The sequence below is a fragment of the Perna viridis genome, chromosome 13, assembly GCF_037379345.1.
Source record: "Perna viridis isolate PV_CMFRI_1.1 ecotype Kerala chromosome 13, ASM3737934v1, whole genome shotgun sequence".
In the NCBI taxonomy this organism is placed as follows: Eukaryota; Metazoa; Mollusca; class Bivalvia; order Mytilida; family Mytilidae; genus Perna; species Perna viridis.
Genome location: NC_142457.1, coordinates 2,654,602 through 2,677,605, shown reverse-complemented (window position 1 = coordinate 2,677,605; position 23,004 = coordinate 2,654,602). Strand labels below are relative to the sequence as shown.

The window sequence follows — 23,004 nt, the reverse complement described above, 5'->3', positions numbered from 1 at the left end:
ATGTCTACAGCTAAGAAAGGACATATTTTTTTTATTTGTGATAAAGTATGTTAAAAAATGTTTTCGCTGAAAAAGAAGTTGTTTCTAGGGTGAGGTCACCATTTCCGTTGCCCGAGAAAAAAACGAAAATTCCAAAATTAGAATAACTGAATCTTGGTCAATTTCAAATAGTTCTTTGCATCCTTTTAATGTTAGAATTGCATTTTTATAACAACTTTGATAGAATTTGATCAAGGGATGTTTCTAGGATAGATAAACAATAATCTAAGTTTTAGTAAAGCACTTGCTTATCATTTACCAACTTTTTCTGTGCGTATTCTTTCAGTAATGTGAGATATTTATGGTGTTTTATTGCATTTTACGAAACATTATTTATGTGAAAAATATATTTGAAATTTGCTTACGTATGAAAAAGTAAATTTGTCAAGGTTTACTTGTCCATTTAAATCTGTACTTTTCTAAAGGGGTGTATATGGGTTTGTTATTTTGGTAATAATGTATGAGTGAAGCCTTTGGTTGTGTTATATTAACATAATATTCTCCTTTATTTATTTACTATGCTTAATGCTATGTGAAAATTCATGTTACTTTTCCAACAAAACCTTTGTTGCATAACAAGAATACCTGATTGCAAAATGGACCCAAAATGGATCAAAAAGAATTCAAGGGTATCAAGATTCTAGCGGATATTAAAAGGATGCTACTCAGGAATAACGACTACGCATGGAAAACATAAACACATAACAAGGAATAAAATAAAGTAAACAAAGAATATGAAATAAGCAATATGATACGTAAAAAGAAACAAAACTCAGACTCCACTAAAAACTGGAAACAAGGACTTTGTACATCGGTATAAGAAACGACCTCTGTTGTTCAAGAATAATCCACCGGGTTGTTCATGATATGTCCATGGTGGAATAAAGAGGATTAAAAAACTATGACACAGAAATAATGCCAATAAAGGAAACATCACTACAGAAGTTTTATGGCCGTTATCATGAACTCGTGGATCGTTATGGTGTATCCATCAGCACCATGAAAACTGATTTATTCAACGGGTCATAGTTTTCCTTCCCTCGTTTTTCTACCCCGGACTTGACTTTTTATGAGCAACTCGGCGGGTGTTTCTAGAAAAGTAGAGGACGCTTACCCTACCGGTGCACCTGGTCCATGCTCCCAGTTTTTAGTGGAGTCCGAGTTGCTCATTTACTTTTGTTACTTTGTATGTATGATTTTAATTACTTTATGTTCTTGGTTGTGTATGTCTGTTTTCCATGTCTGGTCTTTGTCCCTGGATTACATTCTTTTGGTTACCCTATAACCTTGGTTCCTTTGATTACTCTTTCATTATTTTTGTCGGTGGAGAAGTTTGCCATAAGCATCAACAACTGAAATTTTTCATCCTTAGTACATTATATCAAGACAACGTTTGACACTTTAATTTGCTGAAGCAGACTTAATAAACGGGAACTGCAAACATCCTGATTTCGTGAAAAAAAATAATGAAACTTGTACAGAACAATGCTTTGTGACGTTATTTTGAAATGCTAATATTTATCACAAAAAAGGCCAATTTGTCTAGGAGATAAGTCAAAACTTGCCGTAAAAAACGGTCTAAGTGCATCGAAAATTATTATTGAAATTTGTTTTGTTCACAATATTAAGAAAATAAATCACGAAAGATTTTATCATTGTTTCACCACGGGCTGGCTATTTATGTTGCATTGTTTTACCCCGAGCGATAGCGATGAGTTAAGTAACAGCACAATTGGTAAAACAACGGTAAAATGGAGTTTCCGTGATTTATTGCGATTCTGATATGACTAGCTTCTTCTTATATTTTAATATATACAGCCTTTGTATTGCACGAAATGTTGGCCATGTGTTTATAACTTTTTTGTTCCATGGCAATGGTCCAAGGAGTTTTTAGCACGTCATATTAGAATTTGTTTTTATTCATGATTTCAGATTAAACCTGTCTGTTAATTCAGATTTCAGCACTCCTTTCTACTAACAGATTTTTGTTAACATTACAGTGGACTTTCTTACTAAATTTAACGTACTTGATTATTTGTTTATCTGTTATGTGAGGTTGTAAGATATATTTAATGGTGAACTGTATCAATTCTTTGTCCTTGTCAGTGATTTAATTTTTCATAACATATTATAACATACATGAACATGAACTTAAACTAAAAAGCGTTTAAAAGTAATGACTAATTCAAATCATATGTTTCAACAAGTTTAACTCGTTATTTGTTATATTTTAATTCGTCTTATATTGTTACTGTGCATCCACGATTGAAACAGGTTTTAATATGTCTTAAAAAATAACAAAGCTATAGCATCGTAACTGAGCTTGTTCTTCGAGTGTATACATTGGCCGGAAAGGTTGTGTTTCTATGTTTTTCTAATTATTTAATGTGTTTATGTATACTCTCAATTTTTGCGCTTTTTTTCATTTGTTCTCATAGGTGTCCGTTACAAAATGTAAATTTAAATTTTGAATTTGAGACATAAGTAATGACATAATTAACTCCACCACAAATCAACTATGATCAATGTGGAAAGTTCATCATCCATGTGTTTAACGCTATCTAACTTATCAAACATGTACTTGTGAAGTTCTACGAGACGGGTCAATAGCATCTTCAAATTGTTGAATTACTACGATAACTTACGGACAATGTTCACACACTTGACTTAACCACTTATTATGACAAGGATACAGAAGATTGACAATGTCAATTTATAGTTAATTGTTGTATATTATTTTTCAGAATTCAAAATTCCCAAATTCATGTAAGTTTACCCGTAGCTTACTTTCTAGAGTACAAGCAAAAATGAAAGCTTAATATTAAAGAAAAACCCACTTTATCTAAGTATCGATTTATGTAACAATTAAAGCTATTTGTCTAGATAATTTTAATAAATTAAGAAACATCTTTGTTATTTTCTTTACAGAATATGGGCACAAAATGTGAAAACACTATCCGAGTTCTAAATTTTATTGTTTTCAAAGAATTCTAAAAATATCTTTGGATCGATATCAATTGTGTATCTGTATCCAGTGGATAGGCGACGATGTTGAAGCTGAAAAAAAACGAAGATAAATATTCACAGCAAAATCCCTTTTTTAAACTTTATTTAACAACAACATGTACACGCGCTTGAGTTTGTCAGTAAGGCAAACAATAAAAATACTTATTTAGAATCTAAACATTAATTAATATCTCGCTTCATTCCCTAAAATTAGAGAAGGAAATTATAAACGATAATGAAAAGTTACAATCAAAGAATTTCTTAAGAAACAAGACTGAGTCTAGTCAATACAGATCTGAGCCAAATAACTGCAAAACATTACTTCGGGATTTTGACAGATCAATTTGGTATTCACATCTCTTTCCGGCAAAAATTAAGGATCCCACTGGAGTACTCGGACAGTAACAGGCATACGATTGGTCCTTCACTGCACACAGTCCGCCATTTAAACATGGTGAACTACTACAGGGATTATTTTGTGTAACTACAAATAGAATGCAATACTTTACAACAGTGTATCCTGTTTTAAAGGAGAATTTATGTAAAATCCGCCTAAAAGGAAATCACTAATCTATCTCATCGCTACAATTAAGTATTATTTAACCAGTATAGTATTGAGGCTTGACACAAACATATTATGTCCGAAGTATAGTATAGATTACAGATCCCTTTTTTGAATTTTTGCAAACAGCAATTGAAAATTGAACATCGTCTATAACAAATAAAACAAACATCGCCAAAGAACTACCGGGTAATCTTGATAAAATCTATGCTAAAAATCCAAACGCTTTATAGATGACTAAAGATATGGAAAAATATAAAACGAAATGACATAAAACCAGAAAACTGAAAAACAAACTAATAAAAAGTCAACATGATAGTTTCGTAACCTGTTTAAACCTAATTTTATATCTCAAGAATGGTATAAACGTCCTATTTACACCATTAATCATTTCCAATTTCTAATGGAAACAAGAAACGTTGTCTAATAGAACCGCATATAACCTTCAAACTATTATAACAATTTTCCTCTCCAAATATACCAAGGAATGAGAAGTTTACACAGTATATGCACTATACCCGTAGAGGGGTCCTGTGTTGTGGAAGGTTTTAACGCTGACGTATGTGACATAGACATCGACGAATTGGTTTTGGTTTCTGTCGTCGATCTTACAATCTTAGGCGAATTGGTTGTGACACCAGTCGTCGGTGTTACAGAAGATGATATGGTTGTGATACTTTCACTATCTTTAACAGGAAATGTGAGAAATTGAACATTAACAATTTCAGATGGTATGAACTTGCACAACATATGGTTTTCGGAAATTTAAATGTATCTTAAGATGGTTTGTTTAAGATTACAGATCGCTTTCTTTTAATTTCTACAAACATCAATCAAAAATCGAACACCATATATATGTATTGTCAAAATTGAAGAAATTAAAATGAAGAAAATGGTATTCAAGAGAAGCAGAAAGCACAATATCAACTGGAAACGAATAAGAGATGTTTACTCTTGCCAAATTTGTAGTGGAATTTCAGTTCGCATGTACTCCCTGCGTAGAAAATGTAGTCTGTACTATTAAACAATGCAGAATTTTCACAGAAACACGTAAAACCATCGTCAGTGTTAACACATTCTCCGTTATGTTGACATGGTAAGCTTGCGCAGTGATTTTCAATTGGCGTTATATCTACAAATTAAAATGCACGTGTTGGTGATTTTGAAGCATTTAAAAGTTAAGCCTATCTAATTTTGTTACACCTACACATTATTGATAGAGAAAGCAATGCTAAGGATAAAAAAACAAAACAAAAATCAATGAACAAAACACTACCGGGAAAACCAAAAATAATAAAAATGTATGGTAAATCGTGCTACAAACTAAAATATTCACCAACTCAAAACTCACATGCTCTAAGAGCATAAGCAATTCCTACTTTTTCCATGACATTAGACCTGGTGATTGTTGACGGTCAGGTCCAAGATAAGAGGAAGCAATTTTGTATTAAGGCTAAGAAACGTAAGACAGAGAATAGAATATAAAAACAAAAATATGAGATGTGGTGTGATTGCCAATGAGACACTCGTCCATCAAGAGTCATGCAACAAACACTTTAACTTCTACAGGTCACCACATGGTCTTCAATGAATGATGGACAAAACCGATACTATAAAGCAAGCTGTAAACTAAATGGGGAAATGTATTCATGAAAAACGAAAATTGACCTTATCTTAAAAACAAAATAAAACGAATAATAGTGAATTTAAACGACAACCACTGGACTACAGGCTCTTGGCTTGTGACAGGCACATAAGTATGTAGCGGGGTTAAACTTGAGCGCTCAACCCTCCACTAACCTTGGACAGTGATGGGAAAATATAACATTAAAAAGAACTATAAAAATATGTTGAATTCGAATTTAACTATTGAGATCAATTTAGAATACTATCACTTTAGCTTATAGGACAAAAAAAAGCTATATCTAACTTAAAATGATACTCGCTTTTTCTGTAAGTTCAAAATCCAAAACCAATTGATAAGCATACCTTCTCAAGACAAAAATATCAATAAAAATACGTCCGATGGGGTTTAATGGAAATATATCATAAAATATCAAGTAAAACAAGGTGCAAATTCCAAGATAAAAAGTAATGGCAGGAGGTAGGACGAAACGCGATAGAGTTAGTATTTATTGAATTTATCAACAAAAGAGTCAATGGTATATTAATCAAGTGGACCAAGGTTATAACGGTAATCAAAGAGTAATCAAGGGAACCAAGGTTATAGCGGTAATCAAAGAGTAATCAATGGAACCAAGGTTATAGCGGTAATCAAAGAGTAATCAATGGAACCAAGGTTATAGCAGTAATCAAAAGAATGTAATCCAGGAATAAAGACCAGACATGGAAAACAGACATACACAACAAACAACATACAGTAAGAAAAATCATACATACAAAGTAACAAAACCAGATAAGTAACTCGGACTCTAATAAAAACTGGGAGCATGGACCAGGTGCACCATAGGGTAAGCGTCCTCTGCTTTTCTAGAAAAACCCGCCGAGTTGCTCATAAAACGTCAAGTCCGGGGTAGACAAAAAACCAGTAAAACATTTTTAAAATATTTAATAATGGTACGTTGAAGATTAGGAATAAGTATATTCAAGCATTGTTTTTCCAGACTAAAGGAATTATGTTTAAAAATATTTTGTTTCTAACAGATTTTTCGTCATAAGATTGACAGTCATAAAATTACCATTTTAAAGTTAAATATAATGTGTCGTTCTTACAAAATAAGATGCAAAAGTAAATAATTTTGTTCAAAGAAGATACAAAAGGAATGTTTGAACAATGGAATAAATCTTCGTTATTTTCTTTTATGTTCATTGTTGACTCCTTGTCCATCGGGCTTCGTCGTCAAAGTATGTGTAGTTCATTTACTTCTTTTTCCAAACCTTTACTTCATGCAGAGGACGCTTACCCTACCGGTGCACCTGGTCCATGCTCCCAGTTTTTAATGGAGTCCGAGTTGCTCATTTACTTTTGTTACTTTGTATGATTACCGCTATAACCTTGGTTCCCTTGATTACTCTTTCATGCATACATACCTGTTGAATTAGTCTGACACATTAAAAATTTACATAACGAACAAGGTAACGTAAGGAAACAACTGTCTGAAAAGGAAGGTTTGTAAAAGTGAATTCGATTTTGAAGGATATGCACTGACAGGTGATCAACTGAATTGAGTATAAAAATGAAGGGCTGGTTTTACTAGAAAAAAAATATATGATATAAATGTTGCAGTCGAAATTAGTTGAGTGCTGCAGATATGAGATTTTATTGATATGTTATACTGCATAGATTGATAGTGAATGAGTGTTAGATACAATGTAGTAATGATACTAAATGAAAAGTACACACATTACAGAGAGACTTGTAGCAAGTCTATCTGTCCTTTAACAGATCGCACAGATCAAACCTACAGAAATCTGCTTCATTTTTATATTGTCTGTAGTTGTAGTTATTCTAACATATTTAAAGCATGTTGAAATTACATCATACTACTAATGTCCCTTCATTGAAAAGTTACAGACAGCTTTACGGGAAACAGATTTTCAAAGACTCTTTCTTTTCTGAAAACTATGACTAAAACGCCTCCTACATATGGAGTACATATACTGTCACTACATATATCTTTATAAGATGCAAAATGTATACACCTTTGTTCGTCCTTATACTTTATTAACATGTGTACCTCTATTGACAAGGTATAGATTTATATAATTGCTCCCTTACCTCCACACTGACATGAGTTACAGACAGCTCCACAAGATCCTACAGAGGCTCCTAGTTCTATCAGGTGAAGCGCAGCTGATGATGCATGGGACAATGTGTCTAATATAAAACGTTCTGGAAGCAGGACACAAGGTAAGAAGGTTTTTGCCAGTAATCGTAATTTTACTTATAAGTTTACCTTTTCTCTCATTATGGATTAAAGAAGAAAAAAATAGGAATTGAACATTACCATGTATAACTCTTTTCAAGGGTAAACTTCTATCTATTTTCAGTATCCATTTATCCTCCCCTTTTACACTATCATGTTCTGTATGCCATATTGTTCCATATGGAAACATTTGGCAATTGACATTGTGTGCCTGATTAACTTTGATTCCCTAGTTTTGTTAATAATAGCCAATACCCTAATGTCCAACCCATGAAATTCAATTCATCATTTTCAATTCTCTATCATCCAATGCGCATGCTTACATACTTATTTTGAGTCGATTGTTTTAATGCAGACAACAGAAGGGGCCATCGCGTTGATTCTTTATTTTAGAACTTGAGATCTTTTTCATGTTAATTAATTTTTAATTTGTTTCTCATATTTATTGCACAAACCTAGTTATTAATATATTCGAAAATATATATGCTGTAGTGCAAAGCAATGAACAACTAGGGTCCGTACCCCTTTGTAAATGTTTGATCAACAGTGGCAAATCCAGGAGGAGAGGAGAAATACATAATTCTGTATGATTTAGCAAGATTACAGAATGGTCCGAGTAATTGATTTGATTTACCTCTCCATTTCTCTCAATTTCTGGAAAGTTTGGTTAATTCCGCGCATAATGCGGACAAATTTAGCGAAACATAGCTCGGAACCTCTGTTTAATCTGAAACCCGTTTTCAAAACAACTGGATCCACCACTGATCTTTGAAAGACCACATTAAGCACTTACTTTTTCCCTTAGACAGGTCAAATTTATATTCACATCTTCTCCCGGAAAAAAGGAATGTTCCTTGTGGAAGGCTCGGGCAGTAGCACGCATACGATTGATTTTTCATGGCACACAATCCGCCATTCAGGCAAGGCGAACTATCACATGGGTTAGGCTTTGCTGGTGGAAACATATTATGGATTTATATCACTATTTTCTACATATCACTTCTTTCAGCGTCATTTAAATTATCATTTAAATCATCAACATTGATATCACCTGATATCATAACAAACTAATACTTTAAGTAGATAAATTTTCCTATTTTTTTCTCAAAGATGACCTTGAACGAACATACTGTAAAATTTTAAGATAAAATCATAGGTCACCAAATATTTATTTTTCATACTATTAAAAATACTAAAAGTCTCATTATTTTTATAGAACATATTTCTGCCATGTATCTCCACTTGAAAGACCATTTTGAAAATGAATACATTTATTTGTCGTTTTGCCATATAAAGGGAAATGCCAAAAAATCTTTTTAAACATTTGCAAGACATTTTTGTCATCATTTCAAAGACCATTTGCCTGTTGAAAATACTTAATTCTGTAGGATTTAGCAAGATTACATAATGGCCCGAGTAATTGGTTCGATTTACCTTAAGAAAAAATTGTAATTCGCTTCATATATTGTTTCATTATTATAAGTCTAATTTAATAAGCCTTTTATAGATAGGTTATTCTTGGGCTTCTAAGGTCATATTTATAAACGGCTTCGGTAATGTGACGTCATTAATGTCGATTCGTCAGCAGTGTGATTCATACATTTAATATTTATTGAAGATCAAATCTAAATTTGCACTGAGTTTTATTAAGATTTATACTATATATAATCTATACGTTATGATCACTTTTATGAGTCACATTTCACCAAACGGTGTCTTTTTAGCACATGTATTTGTAACTTAATATTGTGAACCTATAGAGTATAAACTCCCGTATAATGTTCTATAGTTAAGAAATTATAGCATGCATACATGCGTTCAACTTACAATTCGTTATTGACAGTTGAGTCATTGTTGACGATGGGGTGGATCTTTGAGTAAAAAGTTCTGTTGTAGAAAGACTTCTTGTTATACCTTATTGAAGGAAAGAAAAAAAAACAGTTGAACGTAAAGAAAACTTTACACGTGTTGCAATAATTAATTTTACGTATCCTATATCAAATATGGCAGTTTAGGTTATGTTACTTCACTTAACTTTCCTTTAAAGTAATGTTTCCCATGATTTATGTTGCATAAACAACAGTGATATATTACTACGACAAATAAAAATGATACAGTTATGACGAAATATCTATTTAAAGGGTTTGCTGAATCTCATGTTACACGATACACTCACCTGTCGTATGGTGATTAGCTTCTTTACACAATACAGGTTTACAAATAGAACAAGGATATTGATCATAGCATGGATCTGGAAGTAAAACATAAGAAACGACACATGAATACCTCATTATCGATGATGGCATGTTTGTATTATATATAAGCACATACAAACATGTTTATCTGTTACCCATCATACTAAATATATGAAAGTTTTACTTAGCAATTAAACAAATGTATCCTATACCTAATACATTTATAGCATTCAAGCCACTAAAATCAATGTTGATTTATATCAGACAATATTATCTTTATTATAACTTTGCTCAATTCTTATTTGATTTGTGTTTTTGTTATATAAAAGATATTATTTTATTGTTTTGTTTGATCAAATTGAGACATCTTTATGGTCTGATATAACGCGAAATAGATGCACACATACGGGAATAGATATTTAAATGAATACTGTGTATTTTTGTCATTCATAATAATTATGGGATGCCTAAACACTCGGCGGGTGTTTCTAGAAAAGCAGAGGACGCTTACTCTACCGGTGCACCTGCTCCCAGTTTTTAGTGGAGTCCGAGTTGCTCATTTACTTTTGTTGCTTTGTATGTGTGATTTTAGTTGCTTTATGTTCTTTGTTGTGTATGTCTGTTTTCCATGTCTGGTCTTTGTCCCTGGATTACATTCGTTTGATTACCGCTATACCCTTGGTTCCCTTGATTAGTCTTTCTAAACCAAAACATGCCTGATAGCAATACCTTATGCAAGCATAAACTTATTTTAATCTTAAAATGATACTTTAAGGAAATGTGTTTACAAATATTCATTCTTTGAGATTAAAGTATAAACAATTCGAGACATACATTTGCCATATCTAATGGGTTTATTAGGAAACGTTTTGTAGCTAAACGTACCATGACATTTACATAGTCCACATGCGGATACGCATGTCATGGCGGACGCTCCGTGTACCATGAGTTCCCAACCTTTTGTCATTCCATTAAACATTTCTGACATCAGAAATCTCTCTAAAAAGGGATATGTATGAAACGGGGTTGATTAGATTTGCATAAATCTTTCAGAAAAACGAAAATTTCTTAAACATAAAAATTTCATAAACTATTTACAATCATGTAATTTGCTTTGGAAATGAAGTTTCATGAGACAATGAACCGTATTTCTAGCTATTAATATAGACCACGCCACAGTTACCCGACTATTTTTATTTTACATTTTCTGCCTCTTTATGTGCACACTGTTATATAGTTTATGCATATGACTCATTGGCTTTGTATTATCAATACCTTGTCTATCTCGTATCTCACAGTTCTTTCCGATTTCAATTTGGGATTCATGAACATAACCAACCTTAAAATACAAATTAATGCGCAAAATATATTTTAGTGACAATATTATATATCAAAGACAAACATTTATTAATATATTTCATTCATACGTGAATGTATAATTGTTTTTACATTCATTAGTAAACGGTTAAGAATGAATAAGAAACATACACTTTGTGATAAAAACAGTAATATTGTTCATAATGAAATATATTCCTTTTTTCTTCTACTTTTCTGATCTTAGTCTATTAAACTATATAGATATCTACAGAACTATATTGCGACTGAAGGAAACTTATTGACGGCCGATGTTTTGTATCATCTACATAAACGATCACATCTTTTGCAAAAGAACATTTATTTTGGGCCTTTTAGAGCTTGTGTTATGGTATGAGCTTTGCCAATCATTAAAGACCGTGCAGTGACAAGTAGAAATTTCATTGGTCGATGCTTGACCTTTAGTGTCTCATTGGCACATATCTCCTATTTTTATGTAAATTTAAACAATGTCAAATAATACAATTTCTGAAAAGATCATTTGTTCCTAGTATTTTTCTTTTTTTTTTGTATATATGTGTGATTTATGGTATTTAATCTTGTTACTTACTCTCAATTTTGTCACCACATCACGTGTATGTGTCGTATCGTGTCACTTGTTCATCCGAAACTCACGAAAAATTTATTTCCGTATACACGATGACTATCTTTATAGCCTAGCTGGTCGAGTGGTCTAGGGCGCTGGACCTTGTGCAGGCGGTGTTGCCATAGATGTCACAGCGGTACGAGTTCGAGACCCGCGGAGGGGACGACCAAATATTTGCATCGCAAATTGACGGTTCTAACATTGTTGGGAATTTTTCAGACCCTTCTATAAGTTAACGTTATCTTTCCTGTATCAATTTAATCCGATGGAGCAGTGTAGCGAATAAAGTCGTCACATTCTGAGACGTTTGTATAATATTGATTGGTTGTGACATGCATCATTAATTTATTCCTCTATCCTACATAATAACACCTAGATGAACTGTCCCGTATTACCATGCATCGTGTACTAAGTTAGAACCCTACATTAATCCTACGAGGAGGAATGATCCGGTCAGTGAAAGCTATATTTTTATATAGCCCAGCTGGCCGAGTGGTCTAGGGCGCTGGACCTTGTGCAGGCGGTGTTGCCATAGATGTCACAGCGGTACAAGTTCGAGTCCCGCGGAGGGAACGACCAAAAATTTGCATTGCAAATTTGACAGTTCTAACATCGTTGAGAATTTTTCAGACCCTTCTATAAGTTTACGTTATTTCACATCAGTTCAAGGTTTGCTTGTAGTTTTTGTTTATACTCAATATATTCTGACTAAGCTAACTGCTTACCCTTTTTTCGTTGATAAATATTGTCGAAAACCACACTTTGTCGAAATGACGACCTAAGATGCAATCACGTGACTCGAAAAACTCATTTTCTAGGTTTGGTGTTGGGTATACATGAAAGTGGTCATCACGCGGGCAAATGCACTCATTCGGCAGTGACACAACGATATTAGGTGCTAATAGCAGTAAGAATGAAATAAACTGAAAAGACAAAATTGGAATCAAGTTTCTTATTTTCTTATGTGAGTATATAGGGGCAACTATTTCAGTGTACCTATGTTTCATGATGTTTTGGGGCCAACTGCAGCCTGCCCTATCGTATGAGGGTTTCCTCGGTGTTCATTGAAGACCAATTGGTGGCCTTGGGCTGACATTTTCATCCCGATGGGGTTATTGTCTCTTTGACATACTCACCATACCTGTTATCTTTATATTTAAATTCTAAAGCTTTTATTGCTAGTACCGTAAAACAGCTTATTTGCGAAAATTTCGCGAGCAAAAATATCGTAAACGAAAAAGACCTTACTTATGGAATAGATGATAGACAGAGCATACAAATACGAAAACTTGAATTGAAATCCTAAAATGCAAAAAATAAATATTTGCGAGAATTAGTGGGATTTACAGTAAATTTTTGATTGGTTTTAATTCATCCAGAGGACCAGACATGGAAAACAGACATACACAGCAAAGAACATAAAATAACTAAGATTATACATACAAAGTAACAAAAGCACATGAGCATCTCCGACTCTACTAAAAAATGGGAGCATGGACCAGGTGCACCTCTGGTCCCCTGCTTTTCTAGAAACACCCGCCGAGTTGCTCGTAAAAATCAAGTCCTGGGTGGACGAAAGAGGAAAGGAAAACTATGACACGTTGAATAAATCAGTTTTCATGGTGCAGATGAATCAACCGTACCAATCCATGAGTTCATGATGACGACCATAACACTTCTGTAGTGATGACTTCAATCTAGTAGCAACATATCTCTGTTCTAGTTCCAGAAGCTTATTTGTTAGAATTCTAGCGCGATACAAAAAGTCTGCGTAGTTTCGGAAAGCTCTCTCATAACGTATGAGTTGTGATATGAACACTCCTTATGCAGGTGCTGAAGGAAAGTTTACACAGATAAAGGGAAAATTTACAATTCTGATTGACAAGTCATCACGTTTGTCGTAAGGTTTGGTCAATAGTTTCTTTTATCATCGATTTCTAAGTGTATGTCAAAATATGAAGCTGACTTCACAGCGTCTGTGGTATTCTTTATCTCAAGTTCTAAGGGGTAGCTGCTATGTATCATATCCCCGAAATTAGGAATGCTTAACGATAATTCGTCATCTATATATAAACTGAGATTACAGGATCTAGCTAAACGATATTCTTTCTTTCGGATCAGATCAGCAATAACGCCAGCCTCATAAGATAGGCGGAATAGGGTAGCAGGTAGCGGAGCACAATTTGTTCCCATTGGAATGCCGACCGTTTGTTGAAAAACGCATCCACCAGAATATTATTTATATTTAGATTCGTAATAATTCTGAAATAGAATTTTATTATTTTTAAACCCTAACAGGCGAACTACGCACAATATGATATGAACACAGAACATTTTACTTTATTCATGTTTCTATCTTGACTCAAGTTTGTCATTTTTGCTACATAGTACGAATATTTTTCAACTTTCATAAAGCTAGCCAATAAAATGAATTTATAATTAATTTATAAATTATAATTTAAGCTTTGATTTATAAGAGCAATCAAGGGAACCAAGGTTATAGCGGCAATCAAAAGAATCTAATCCAGGGACAAAGACCAGACAAGGAAAAAAGACAAAGAAAATAAAGAACACAAAGCAACTAAAATCATACATACAAAGTAACAAAAATAAATGAGCAACTCGGACTCCACCAAAAACCGGGAGTATGGACCAGGTGCACCGATAGGGTAAGATAGGAATATATAATTTGAGTTTACCATTGGTTGATCATTTTCTCTTCCCTTACATTATGAAATACTAAATTTGTAACATAAACATTTAGATATTTATAACCTTTCGATCTAATATTGATATTGGTAACTTATATATTGATTTGTAAAAACCATTTTCTTGATAGTTGCTTGTTTTAAACCATAGCAGTATTTTTGTTTTGAATTTCTGTTTTGTTAATTTGTTTTATTTATTTATTATTTATTTAAAAATTTATTAATTTTTTGTTTTGTTTTTAATCGTTTTTGTTTTTGTTTTTGTTTTTGTTTTCGTTTTTTTTTTTTTTTTTTTTTTAATAAAACCTGATATGGTACCTTGACGTATTAATTCCTGATATCTGGAATCTAATTCTTTAGATCATAGATTATGTCTCGTGTTCTTATGACATGTTATACAAATTTACTCGGTTCGCGACATTTTAATTTTGACAACCGTGAAGCGAATCATGTTAGGTTTGACCTACTTAACTATACTATAACTATTACAATATAAGTACAAATGAATACCAGTTAAATCTATCTTGGAAGTTAATCTTCTGTATGCTTTTAGTAAGATAAACAAATTTCAGGTACCTTTAGCATACACGACTAAATCTTATCGATCAGAATTGACCTAAATGCACCTGTACTACATATACAACTTATTTACTGCACTTATTTTTGGTTACATACCATGTCCATGTCCACGGAGGCCTTGATAGAAATTTATTAATTCTTATCTTATTTTGGATCTATAGTTGTAGCTGATAGGACGTTTGTGGAAGTAATCACGAATATTCAGACATGTCATGGTTTTATATTTCCTGTAAAAGTTATTCTGTCCATCAGAGAGTGGCTTTTCCTCATGTTAACACGTATTTCATTTGTACTTGCATCTAATGATGCTTGTTTGAGGTTGCTTCATGTCCTTTCAACATGTGTACAACATACAGAAATTTGAAATATCTATAAGTTTGGTTCCTTTTCGTTTTGAATCTTGGAATAGTTACTGAAATTTGTTGAATTAAAAAAAATCCAATTTAAAACCCTGAAACATTGAGAATTAATTCCTTGGTTAGTAGTTGGTATAACTTCTCGATGCTAGATTTGGCTTTTTCTTTCGATAGTTTTAGTTCTGAGTACCTCTTGTATACATTTTATGTTTGGATTCAGATCTTCCTATGTTTTTTGGTTTTAATGCTGCTGCTTAGAGATAAATCCTTGGAATGTTATGTTGAATATTGAAATTTCAATAAGATATTTTTCGTGTTAAAAAAACACACGTTTGATTACAATCAAGAGTTTATTTTTTTGTTGTCGTGGTCCTAGAATGACCTTTTTGAGAGCAAAAAATAAGTCAGTTTTCAGCCAAATTTTTTGGTGTTATTTTCACTGAAAACACAGGTTTGGTTTTCATTTCATTGCATCTATTTCTTGGTTAGTTTTCAAATAAATAGTGACAGTTACTGACCACATCTGTGGCATATTATATCATTATACATTAATTACAAAGAGTAATCAAGGGAACCAAGGTTATAGTGGTAATCAAAAGAATGTAATCCAGGGACAAAGACCAGACGAGCAAAATAGACATTCACAACAAAGAACATAAAGTAACTAAAATCATACATACAAAGTAACAAAAGTAAATGAGCAACTCCGACTCTACTAAAAACTGGGAGCATGGATCAGGTGCACCGGTAGGGTAAGCGTCCTCTGCTTTCCTAGAAACATCCGCCGAGTTGCTCATAAAAAGTCAAGTGCGGGGTAGACAAACGAGGAAAGGAAAACTATGACCCGTTGAATAAATCAGTTTTCATGGTGTTGGTGGATACACCATAACGATCCACGAGTTCATGATGACGACCATAAAACTTCTGTAGTGATGACTTCAATCTTGTAGCAACATAACCCTGTTCCAGAAGCCTATTTGTTGGAGTTCTAGCGCGATACAAAAAGTCTGCGTAGTTTCGCCAAGCTCTGGCATAACGTATGAGTTGTGATATGAACACCCCATACGCAGGAGCCGAAGAGATGTTGCCACAGATGAAAGGAAAGTTGACAATTCTGAATGAAAAGTTATCATGTTTGTCGTAAAGTTTGGTTAATAGTTTTACTTAAGTTATATAACCTTTTTTGCCTTTAGAGCTTGAATCCGTCAAGGAAACGGGTCTTCCTTGCCGTTGATGAACCACTTTCCTTTGCAATTAGAACTACCTTTACAGCACATGCGCGGATTATGGTCACCATAAGTGACATGCATATGAATTTTATCTAGATCGACTTTTGTCCTTCAGGGCAATATATGTATCGACGCTTATTTCATGTATTTAATGCATTTTATTTGTGGATATCAAATGAAATTATACAGGAAAAGTACAATTTAAAAGAAATAATTAAAAGTTAAATCATATATCGTAGGCTACTTGTTATTAGTAAATTGCTTTTGTTGATATTTTGTGTTTGTTTTTGTTTTTAATTTTTCTTTTTTAATATTGGTTTCTTTTATGTTTTTATAATTTGACATTTGTAGCTAGTTGACGGTATTGAGAAAAATAGGGAAGAGTTGAATTATCAATGTACATAATTAAACTGTTTGGCATTCTAACTTTTATCCTGGAATAGAGTATACCGTTTCTGATTCATGAGCCCACAGATAGCCTACTTTTATATTTTACATGTTTGTGTGTCTGTGTGTTTCCGTTTGGATTCATTGGACTAGGACTGCAATTCATATCAAATAGAAATATGTCACACTTTCTACAGCCTTCTCACTGTACGAACAGCTGGCTGAGATATCTTTTATGTGCGATGTAAGCTTACCAAATTTTATGCATGACGCAAGAGGTATTTGTACTGTTTTGTATCAAGATTTTTTGTATTCATTATAACGATATGCACATTTCCACTGTTTAAAATGTTAATGGTTTACAAATTTCGTGAAGAACGAGGTTGTACAGATAATAGTTACCTGTATATATCCTTTACACTGTTTTTTGACAACTGCATCAATAAAGCTTAACATTTTCTAACCAAACATGTGAAGCCGGTGCCAGAGATTTAATTGTGATTCTGTTGAATAACCTAAACAGTAGAATTTTGTAATATTAGAACGAATTCAGCTTTGCATTTATTAAATAACTATGAACTTGAGTATTAATTATCCTTTATGAATTTGAAAAGTCAATCTTATATTCACACCTCTTCCCTGAGAAAATGAACTTTCCCTCTGAGAGACTCGGACAGTAGCAGGCATAGGTTTGATCCTTTACGACACATAATCCTCCATTCAGACAAGGCGAACTTTCACATGGACTTGGTTTTCCAGCTTTAATATAATTTATAATAATAGTAATCTTGGAGGAATACTTTTTGTGTGATGATTCATTTTGTATGACAGACTATTTGATAAAATACGTTTCTGATAAAAGTAAATTTGTCACACTACGTGTATTTATATTACAAAAAGAAAGTTATAAGAACAGAGACGTATTAAATAAGTACTGTATTCACATCACTAAATGTAAAATTACCTGTCGTAGTCGTTTCGGTTCTAACTTTTGTTATTTTTGTCGCCTCTGTCACTATTGGTGTTAATGTTGGAAAAGTTTTTACGAGAGGTGTTATAGACGACGTTGACTGAGTACCTGTCATTATGAGTAATAAAGAAAAACTGGGATATAATGTTGGCACTGATATTTCGTAAGCAATCGCATCATTTATTATTATTTATTTTTATATGATTGATAACTGTCACAAGATTCTGTTTTTTGTTTAATTGAATTTAAAAAGCAACTTTCATCACGTGGCTATAATTGTACCTTGCAATACGACTGTTAACTGGATTTTGTTAAATTATTGATATGGGGGACATGATTAAGTCAATGTTACCTAGTTTTATTGCATTGTCTTTACACATAATAGATTTACACATCGAGCAGGGATTGTGATCGTAGCAAGTATCTGTAAAAAGAACAAAAGCACTGTGGAAGATTATATCAAGTATCCCTAGAACGTAAAAAGGTGGAGTTAATTATTGTTACGATTATCTGTAGAAGGTACAAAAAGCGGGATTGATCATAATAGCAGGTGTGTGTAAGACGTGTTTAAAGAATAGAGTTGATGACCGAAAAAAAGACCAAAAAAAGGTTCCCTTACGCAATAGATAATCTATATAATTTGCAATGTGAGCTATTGTCATCATCATCTGGCGTCCGTCGTCTCGTAGTCGTCGTGAACGATATTTCAAACACTTTTTGTCTGAAAATACCAGATCAATTAGTGCCAAACTTGACATGAAAGTGTCTTAGGATATTCTGCATAGATATGATTTAGGGGTTTTTTATCTGTCTAAAAACATGACCACTGTTGCGAAAAACAGAACTAAGGGGTCGGTCAGAAGATTTTCTCATATCTCCAAAACCGTTACGTTTAGTCATTTTTTTTTAAATTGCCAAAATGACTCTTATTCATAAAGCCTACACAAGTCTACTATTTTTTTAAAAGTTTTCAGCCAATATTCTGATAAGGCCTACAAAGGTCTGCAGGGATCAAAGTTGTTGGTTAACTCCTTGTAAAAGATAATACTCTTGAAAGGAAAAAATAACAAAGTTAGCATCTTGTTTTATTATTGTATTTGATTTGACTTGTTTTTGTTTTTCGCATTTATTATTATTATTATTATTATTATTATTATTATTATTGATTTGTTTGATTTTTATATTGTTTGATTTTTGCTTTGTTGTCTTGTTCGAAACGTTAATCAAACATACACTCCGTATATGTATTTACCTTTGCAGTGACAGAGCCCACAAGCTCCCATGCATGTCATGGTTGAAGCCCCACTTGTCATTAAATCCCAAGCTTTGGACATTCCATGGAACATGTCAGTCATTATGAACCTCGCTTAAAGATTTAAGACAAAATACGTCATCAAAACTTTTACGTGCGTCTGGAGAAACATGCATTGAATTTCTTTCATGTTAATTTTTTATCCTATGTTAATTTACACATCATGATTTATTGCTTTGTGATATCAAGTTCATGATAAAATTCACACATTTCAAAAAGAATAATTGATAATAGCGTATGTTATATGGCAATTTTTCATTATCTGTATCTAATGTTGTCAATTTCCTATATTTATACTCAGATGCAATATGGCAGTTTTTACGTGTAATATGTTTTATTCAGTACGTTACATTGTGTACGTAGATCGTCTCTGTTTTCATGTGTTCACGTTTAGGGCATGTTTAGGGATTTGGACGTGAATCATCCCACTTCTAACGCTTCGGCATTTTTGTTTTACCGATATTCAGACGAGTACGAGCTATTTCTTACAGTTAAACATTATTTTCTGATGGCATTAATTAATATAAATGGTCATTCTCAAGTACATTACCCAATAAAGTTTATGTTGAATATTTTTCAAACATTTACATGTATAATGATGGTGACGGCTAGTCTACAATTGTCGAAATCAGAAGGATAAGCACTTTGCTTTAATCTGCATAAAAATGATTGAACATTTGAAGAGGAATTCAGCATAAAGCTCGGCATAGGTTAAAGGGTGGCAGATGGATACAAAATGAGTCTATGTAAACAACATTCAATCCGTTCATGTCATACAGCAATCTAACGGGATCTTATTGCCATTTATTAATTGAAGTCACAGTTCGATAAAACATGATTGAAATCAGCTGTCAAACCAAACAAAGAAAATAGCTAAAAAATCACACACACCAAAATAAAACTTCAGAAAACAATCGTAAAATAAAAGAGCAACTCAATCACAACTACAAATTATAATCGTTTACCAAATATTATCATCAATGAATGACTCACTTTAATAAACTTTACTATTGCTAATATAATGAATATAATTATCTCTTTTATTACACATTCACATACTTTGTCTGTTCATCTGTTTACAGTCTTGTTTTATTTCCACTTGAGATTCATGTATATATCCAATCTACACTCAAAATGAAAACATGACTTTGAACAGAAAATAAATTCTTCATTAGAACAAACAATACCGACATCAAAACAATATGTGTAAACAAAATATTAATAATGACAATTTTGGTTATGTCCACATCCTTTTTTATGTTTTAATGATGTTTTTATGGTTAATGAAAATTGGTTTTCACGATGTAACAAATTTTTTTATATCAAAAAAAGGAGGATGTTTAACATCGACACAGGCTGCTAGTTTCTGAATTTAGTAAGAATTATTTAGCATATTTAACATGTTTTGTTTTGTTTTGTTTTTTGTTTTTTGTTTTGTCTTTTTTTTGTTTTGTTTTTTGGGGTTTTTTTGTATTTTTTCTTGGGGGGGGGTGGGGGTTTCGGAAAGGGGGACAGGCATTTCTAGTTTATTGTTATTTCTTTTAATTATAATTATTGAAATTATTATCAATATTATTATTATTATCATTATTACTGTTATTATCTTGTTGAGGAAGTACACAACGCTTTACATTGAACATGCGTACATCCGTACAAATTGTATCAAACTTTGAATATTCACAACAACAAAAACAGAATAAGTAGAAATATCAAGGTTGGCGGTAAAACACACGATCTGGTTATTGAAGTTAAATTCTGATGATAAAAAATATTTATCACAGATGGAAGTCATTTTGAAACGAATACCAAAATGAAGGATATTAACAAACCTAAGCAGTAGTTTAAACGAAATGGGAAATCAAAGTCGTCGAATCAGTAACAGATATTACCTTCTAAGTTGATTTAAAATTATGATCAAGAGAGGAGACAGACAGACTGCAGTGTTTCTATAACATTCGTAATACTTATTGAAGGCATTGATAAAGTCAATAAAGCCAATATAATTAAAACTCAACCCGCATTAACTTAATTAGATTTGCATTTGTAGATATGTCAAATATGATGGTCGTTGTCAATATTTTCAATATGTATTGTTTTGCACGAATAATAGTAACGGAAATATACGTTACTGCAACACGATTTTTGTTTGCGTCTATTTTTTTATCCAAATATTTCCTCCAAGCAAACTCATTATATACAGTTACGCTATAATGAATACAGTTAAAATATTGTTACCGCCCATGAACTTTCATAGTTCTTACCTTTTTGTCATTTGTCAACACTGTATAATACCAGCCATGATGGAAATAACTTCCTATGACACAGTTATATGCTTCCATAATCTCCTCCTGCTTAGCGGGATTTGCATATATATTGAAACTTTGATCGAGTGGGCAAATGCACATGTGGGACGCTGAAGATCCGATGGTCGATGAAACAATTAACACTAACAGGACAAACTTAAATGAGATATGTTCACTAGCATGACTGTGACAATCATTGCAATTATACTTCAGCTGGCTTCATTTATGACGTCATTTTTTCAATGGCCTCCAAAAATATTTCGTAAATTTCTGACGCAATTTTTGGAAATAGTTTGCCTTCGTGTATCACTTATTAGGCGGGTGTTATATCATTGGACACTTATCCTGCCGGTGCACGTGGACTATACTCAAGGTTGTTTATTTATTTATTTATTTTATTTTTTTTTTTTTTTTTTTTTTGTTTCTGTATGTGTTATTTGATGTTCTTTGTTGTTTACGTCTACTCTCTTAGTTTAGACGCTATCCATCAATTCATTTGTTCACATTCGAATTCGTGCTCCTTTATAGAGTGTTTTAACGATTCTGCTAGCACCCAGATAAAACCCTAAATTTTATCATTAACACGTATACTTAAGGGTCACTATTGTGAGAACATTTGGTAATAATAGGGTATAAATACAATTACGAAATAATTTAAGTATTTCATTTTATTTTATTTTTTTTTTTTTTTTTTGAAACCCGATTTAACTTTGAAAAAAAAACAGACGATGTTTTCTGTGTTGCTCACACTGCAATTCTCATTAAAGAATAACGTAGTATGAAACCTTAATATATATTACCAAGTTTGTTGTTTTTCACTCCAGGTTGCTATTCTCAGTTTTTGTTCTTAAGAAAATATTGAAGATGATTTATACAGTAATAGCAATAACCTACTAATTTGTGATGTAATGATATCGTTAGCATTATATATCTCTTTTTGAAAGTTCTTCCAGTAGAAATCACAATCTTATCGTCTTCACAGTGCATTTGACTTAGTGCAGTTCATTTATTGAGTGTTCGTATTTGGCAGTAAATTATCAATGCATATACATTATTTACATACCATGTTTAAAGCGGTGGATAGAAATCCAAATTATTTCCTTATCTTTAATTAACTTGGCCATATATACCATTATATGAGGTAAAACAAACACCACGCACGCCCAGAAGTGTTGCATTGTCACATTTCCTGTTCACTATTTTTGGACTTGATGTCTCCTTGATACTTGTTCACGTCCACAGAGTAAATTGCTTAGTCATTGGCGATATGATATCTCTATATCTTAACCCTAGCCTTAAACCAACCCTCCAGACAACATGTTTTTCTTTTCTTTTTTTTTTCGATCAAAGCTTTATAGATATTAAATACACTTTTACAAAACAAGTCATATATTTGAAAAGCAATACCTGAGTACGAGAGCGGAAGACTGTTTAAAGAGTAATCAAGAGAACCAACCAAGGTTATAGCGATAATCAAAAGAATGTAATCCAGGGACAAAGACCAGACATGG

At 32.6% G+C, this 23,004-nt stretch overlaps 2 protein-coding genes across 4 annotated transcripts; both read right to left on the bottom strand.

Annotated features, from left to right (window-relative positions):
* Window positions 1–2,995: 2,995 nt before the first annotated feature.
* LOC148599224 (uncharacterized) lies at window positions 2,996–12,567 on the bottom strand. The gene is made up of 12 exons (XM_088558681.1): window positions 12,375–12,567; window positions 10,965–11,028; window positions 10,575–10,688; window positions 9,671–9,745; window positions 9,322–9,408; window positions 8,288–8,446; window positions 7,347–7,460; window positions 6,659–6,724; window positions 4,560–4,739; window positions 4,126–4,293; window positions 3,368–3,529; window positions 2,996–3,096 (listed from the first exon to the last, which is right to left on the bottom strand). Exons 3-12 carry the CDS (start codon window positions 10,675–10,677, stop codon window positions 3,053–3,055), a joined length of 1,158 nt encoding a protein of 385 aa, XP_088414807.1. The 5' UTR covers window positions 10,678–10,688; window positions 10,965–11,028; window positions 12,375–12,567; the 3' UTR covers window positions 2,996–3,052.
* A 4,921-nt stretch (window positions 12,568–17,488) lies between these two features.
* LOC148599223 (uncharacterized) lies at window positions 17,489–22,741 on the bottom strand. 3 transcript variants are annotated; one of them, XM_088559188.1, is made up of 7 exons: window positions 22,624–22,741; window positions 21,452–21,649; window positions 20,250–20,313; window positions 19,131–19,244; window positions 18,231–18,302; window positions 17,873–17,986; window positions 17,489–17,667 (listed from the first exon to the last, which is right to left on the bottom strand). In XM_088559188.1, exons 1-7 carry the CDS (start codon window positions 22,669–22,671, stop codon window positions 17,507–17,509), a joined length of 771 nt encoding a protein of 256 aa, XP_088415314.1. In that variant the 5' UTR covers window positions 22,672–22,741; the 3' UTR covers window positions 17,489–17,506. The 3 variants fall into 3 exon arrangements, with proteins under 3 accessions (XP_088415314.1, XP_088415315.1, XP_088415316.1); XM_088559189.1 differs by having other exon boundaries at window positions 22,557–22,683; XM_088559190.1 differs by lacking the exon at window positions 22,624–22,741 and adding an exon at window positions 22,294–22,332.
* Window positions 22,742–23,004: the final 263 nt, after the last annotated feature.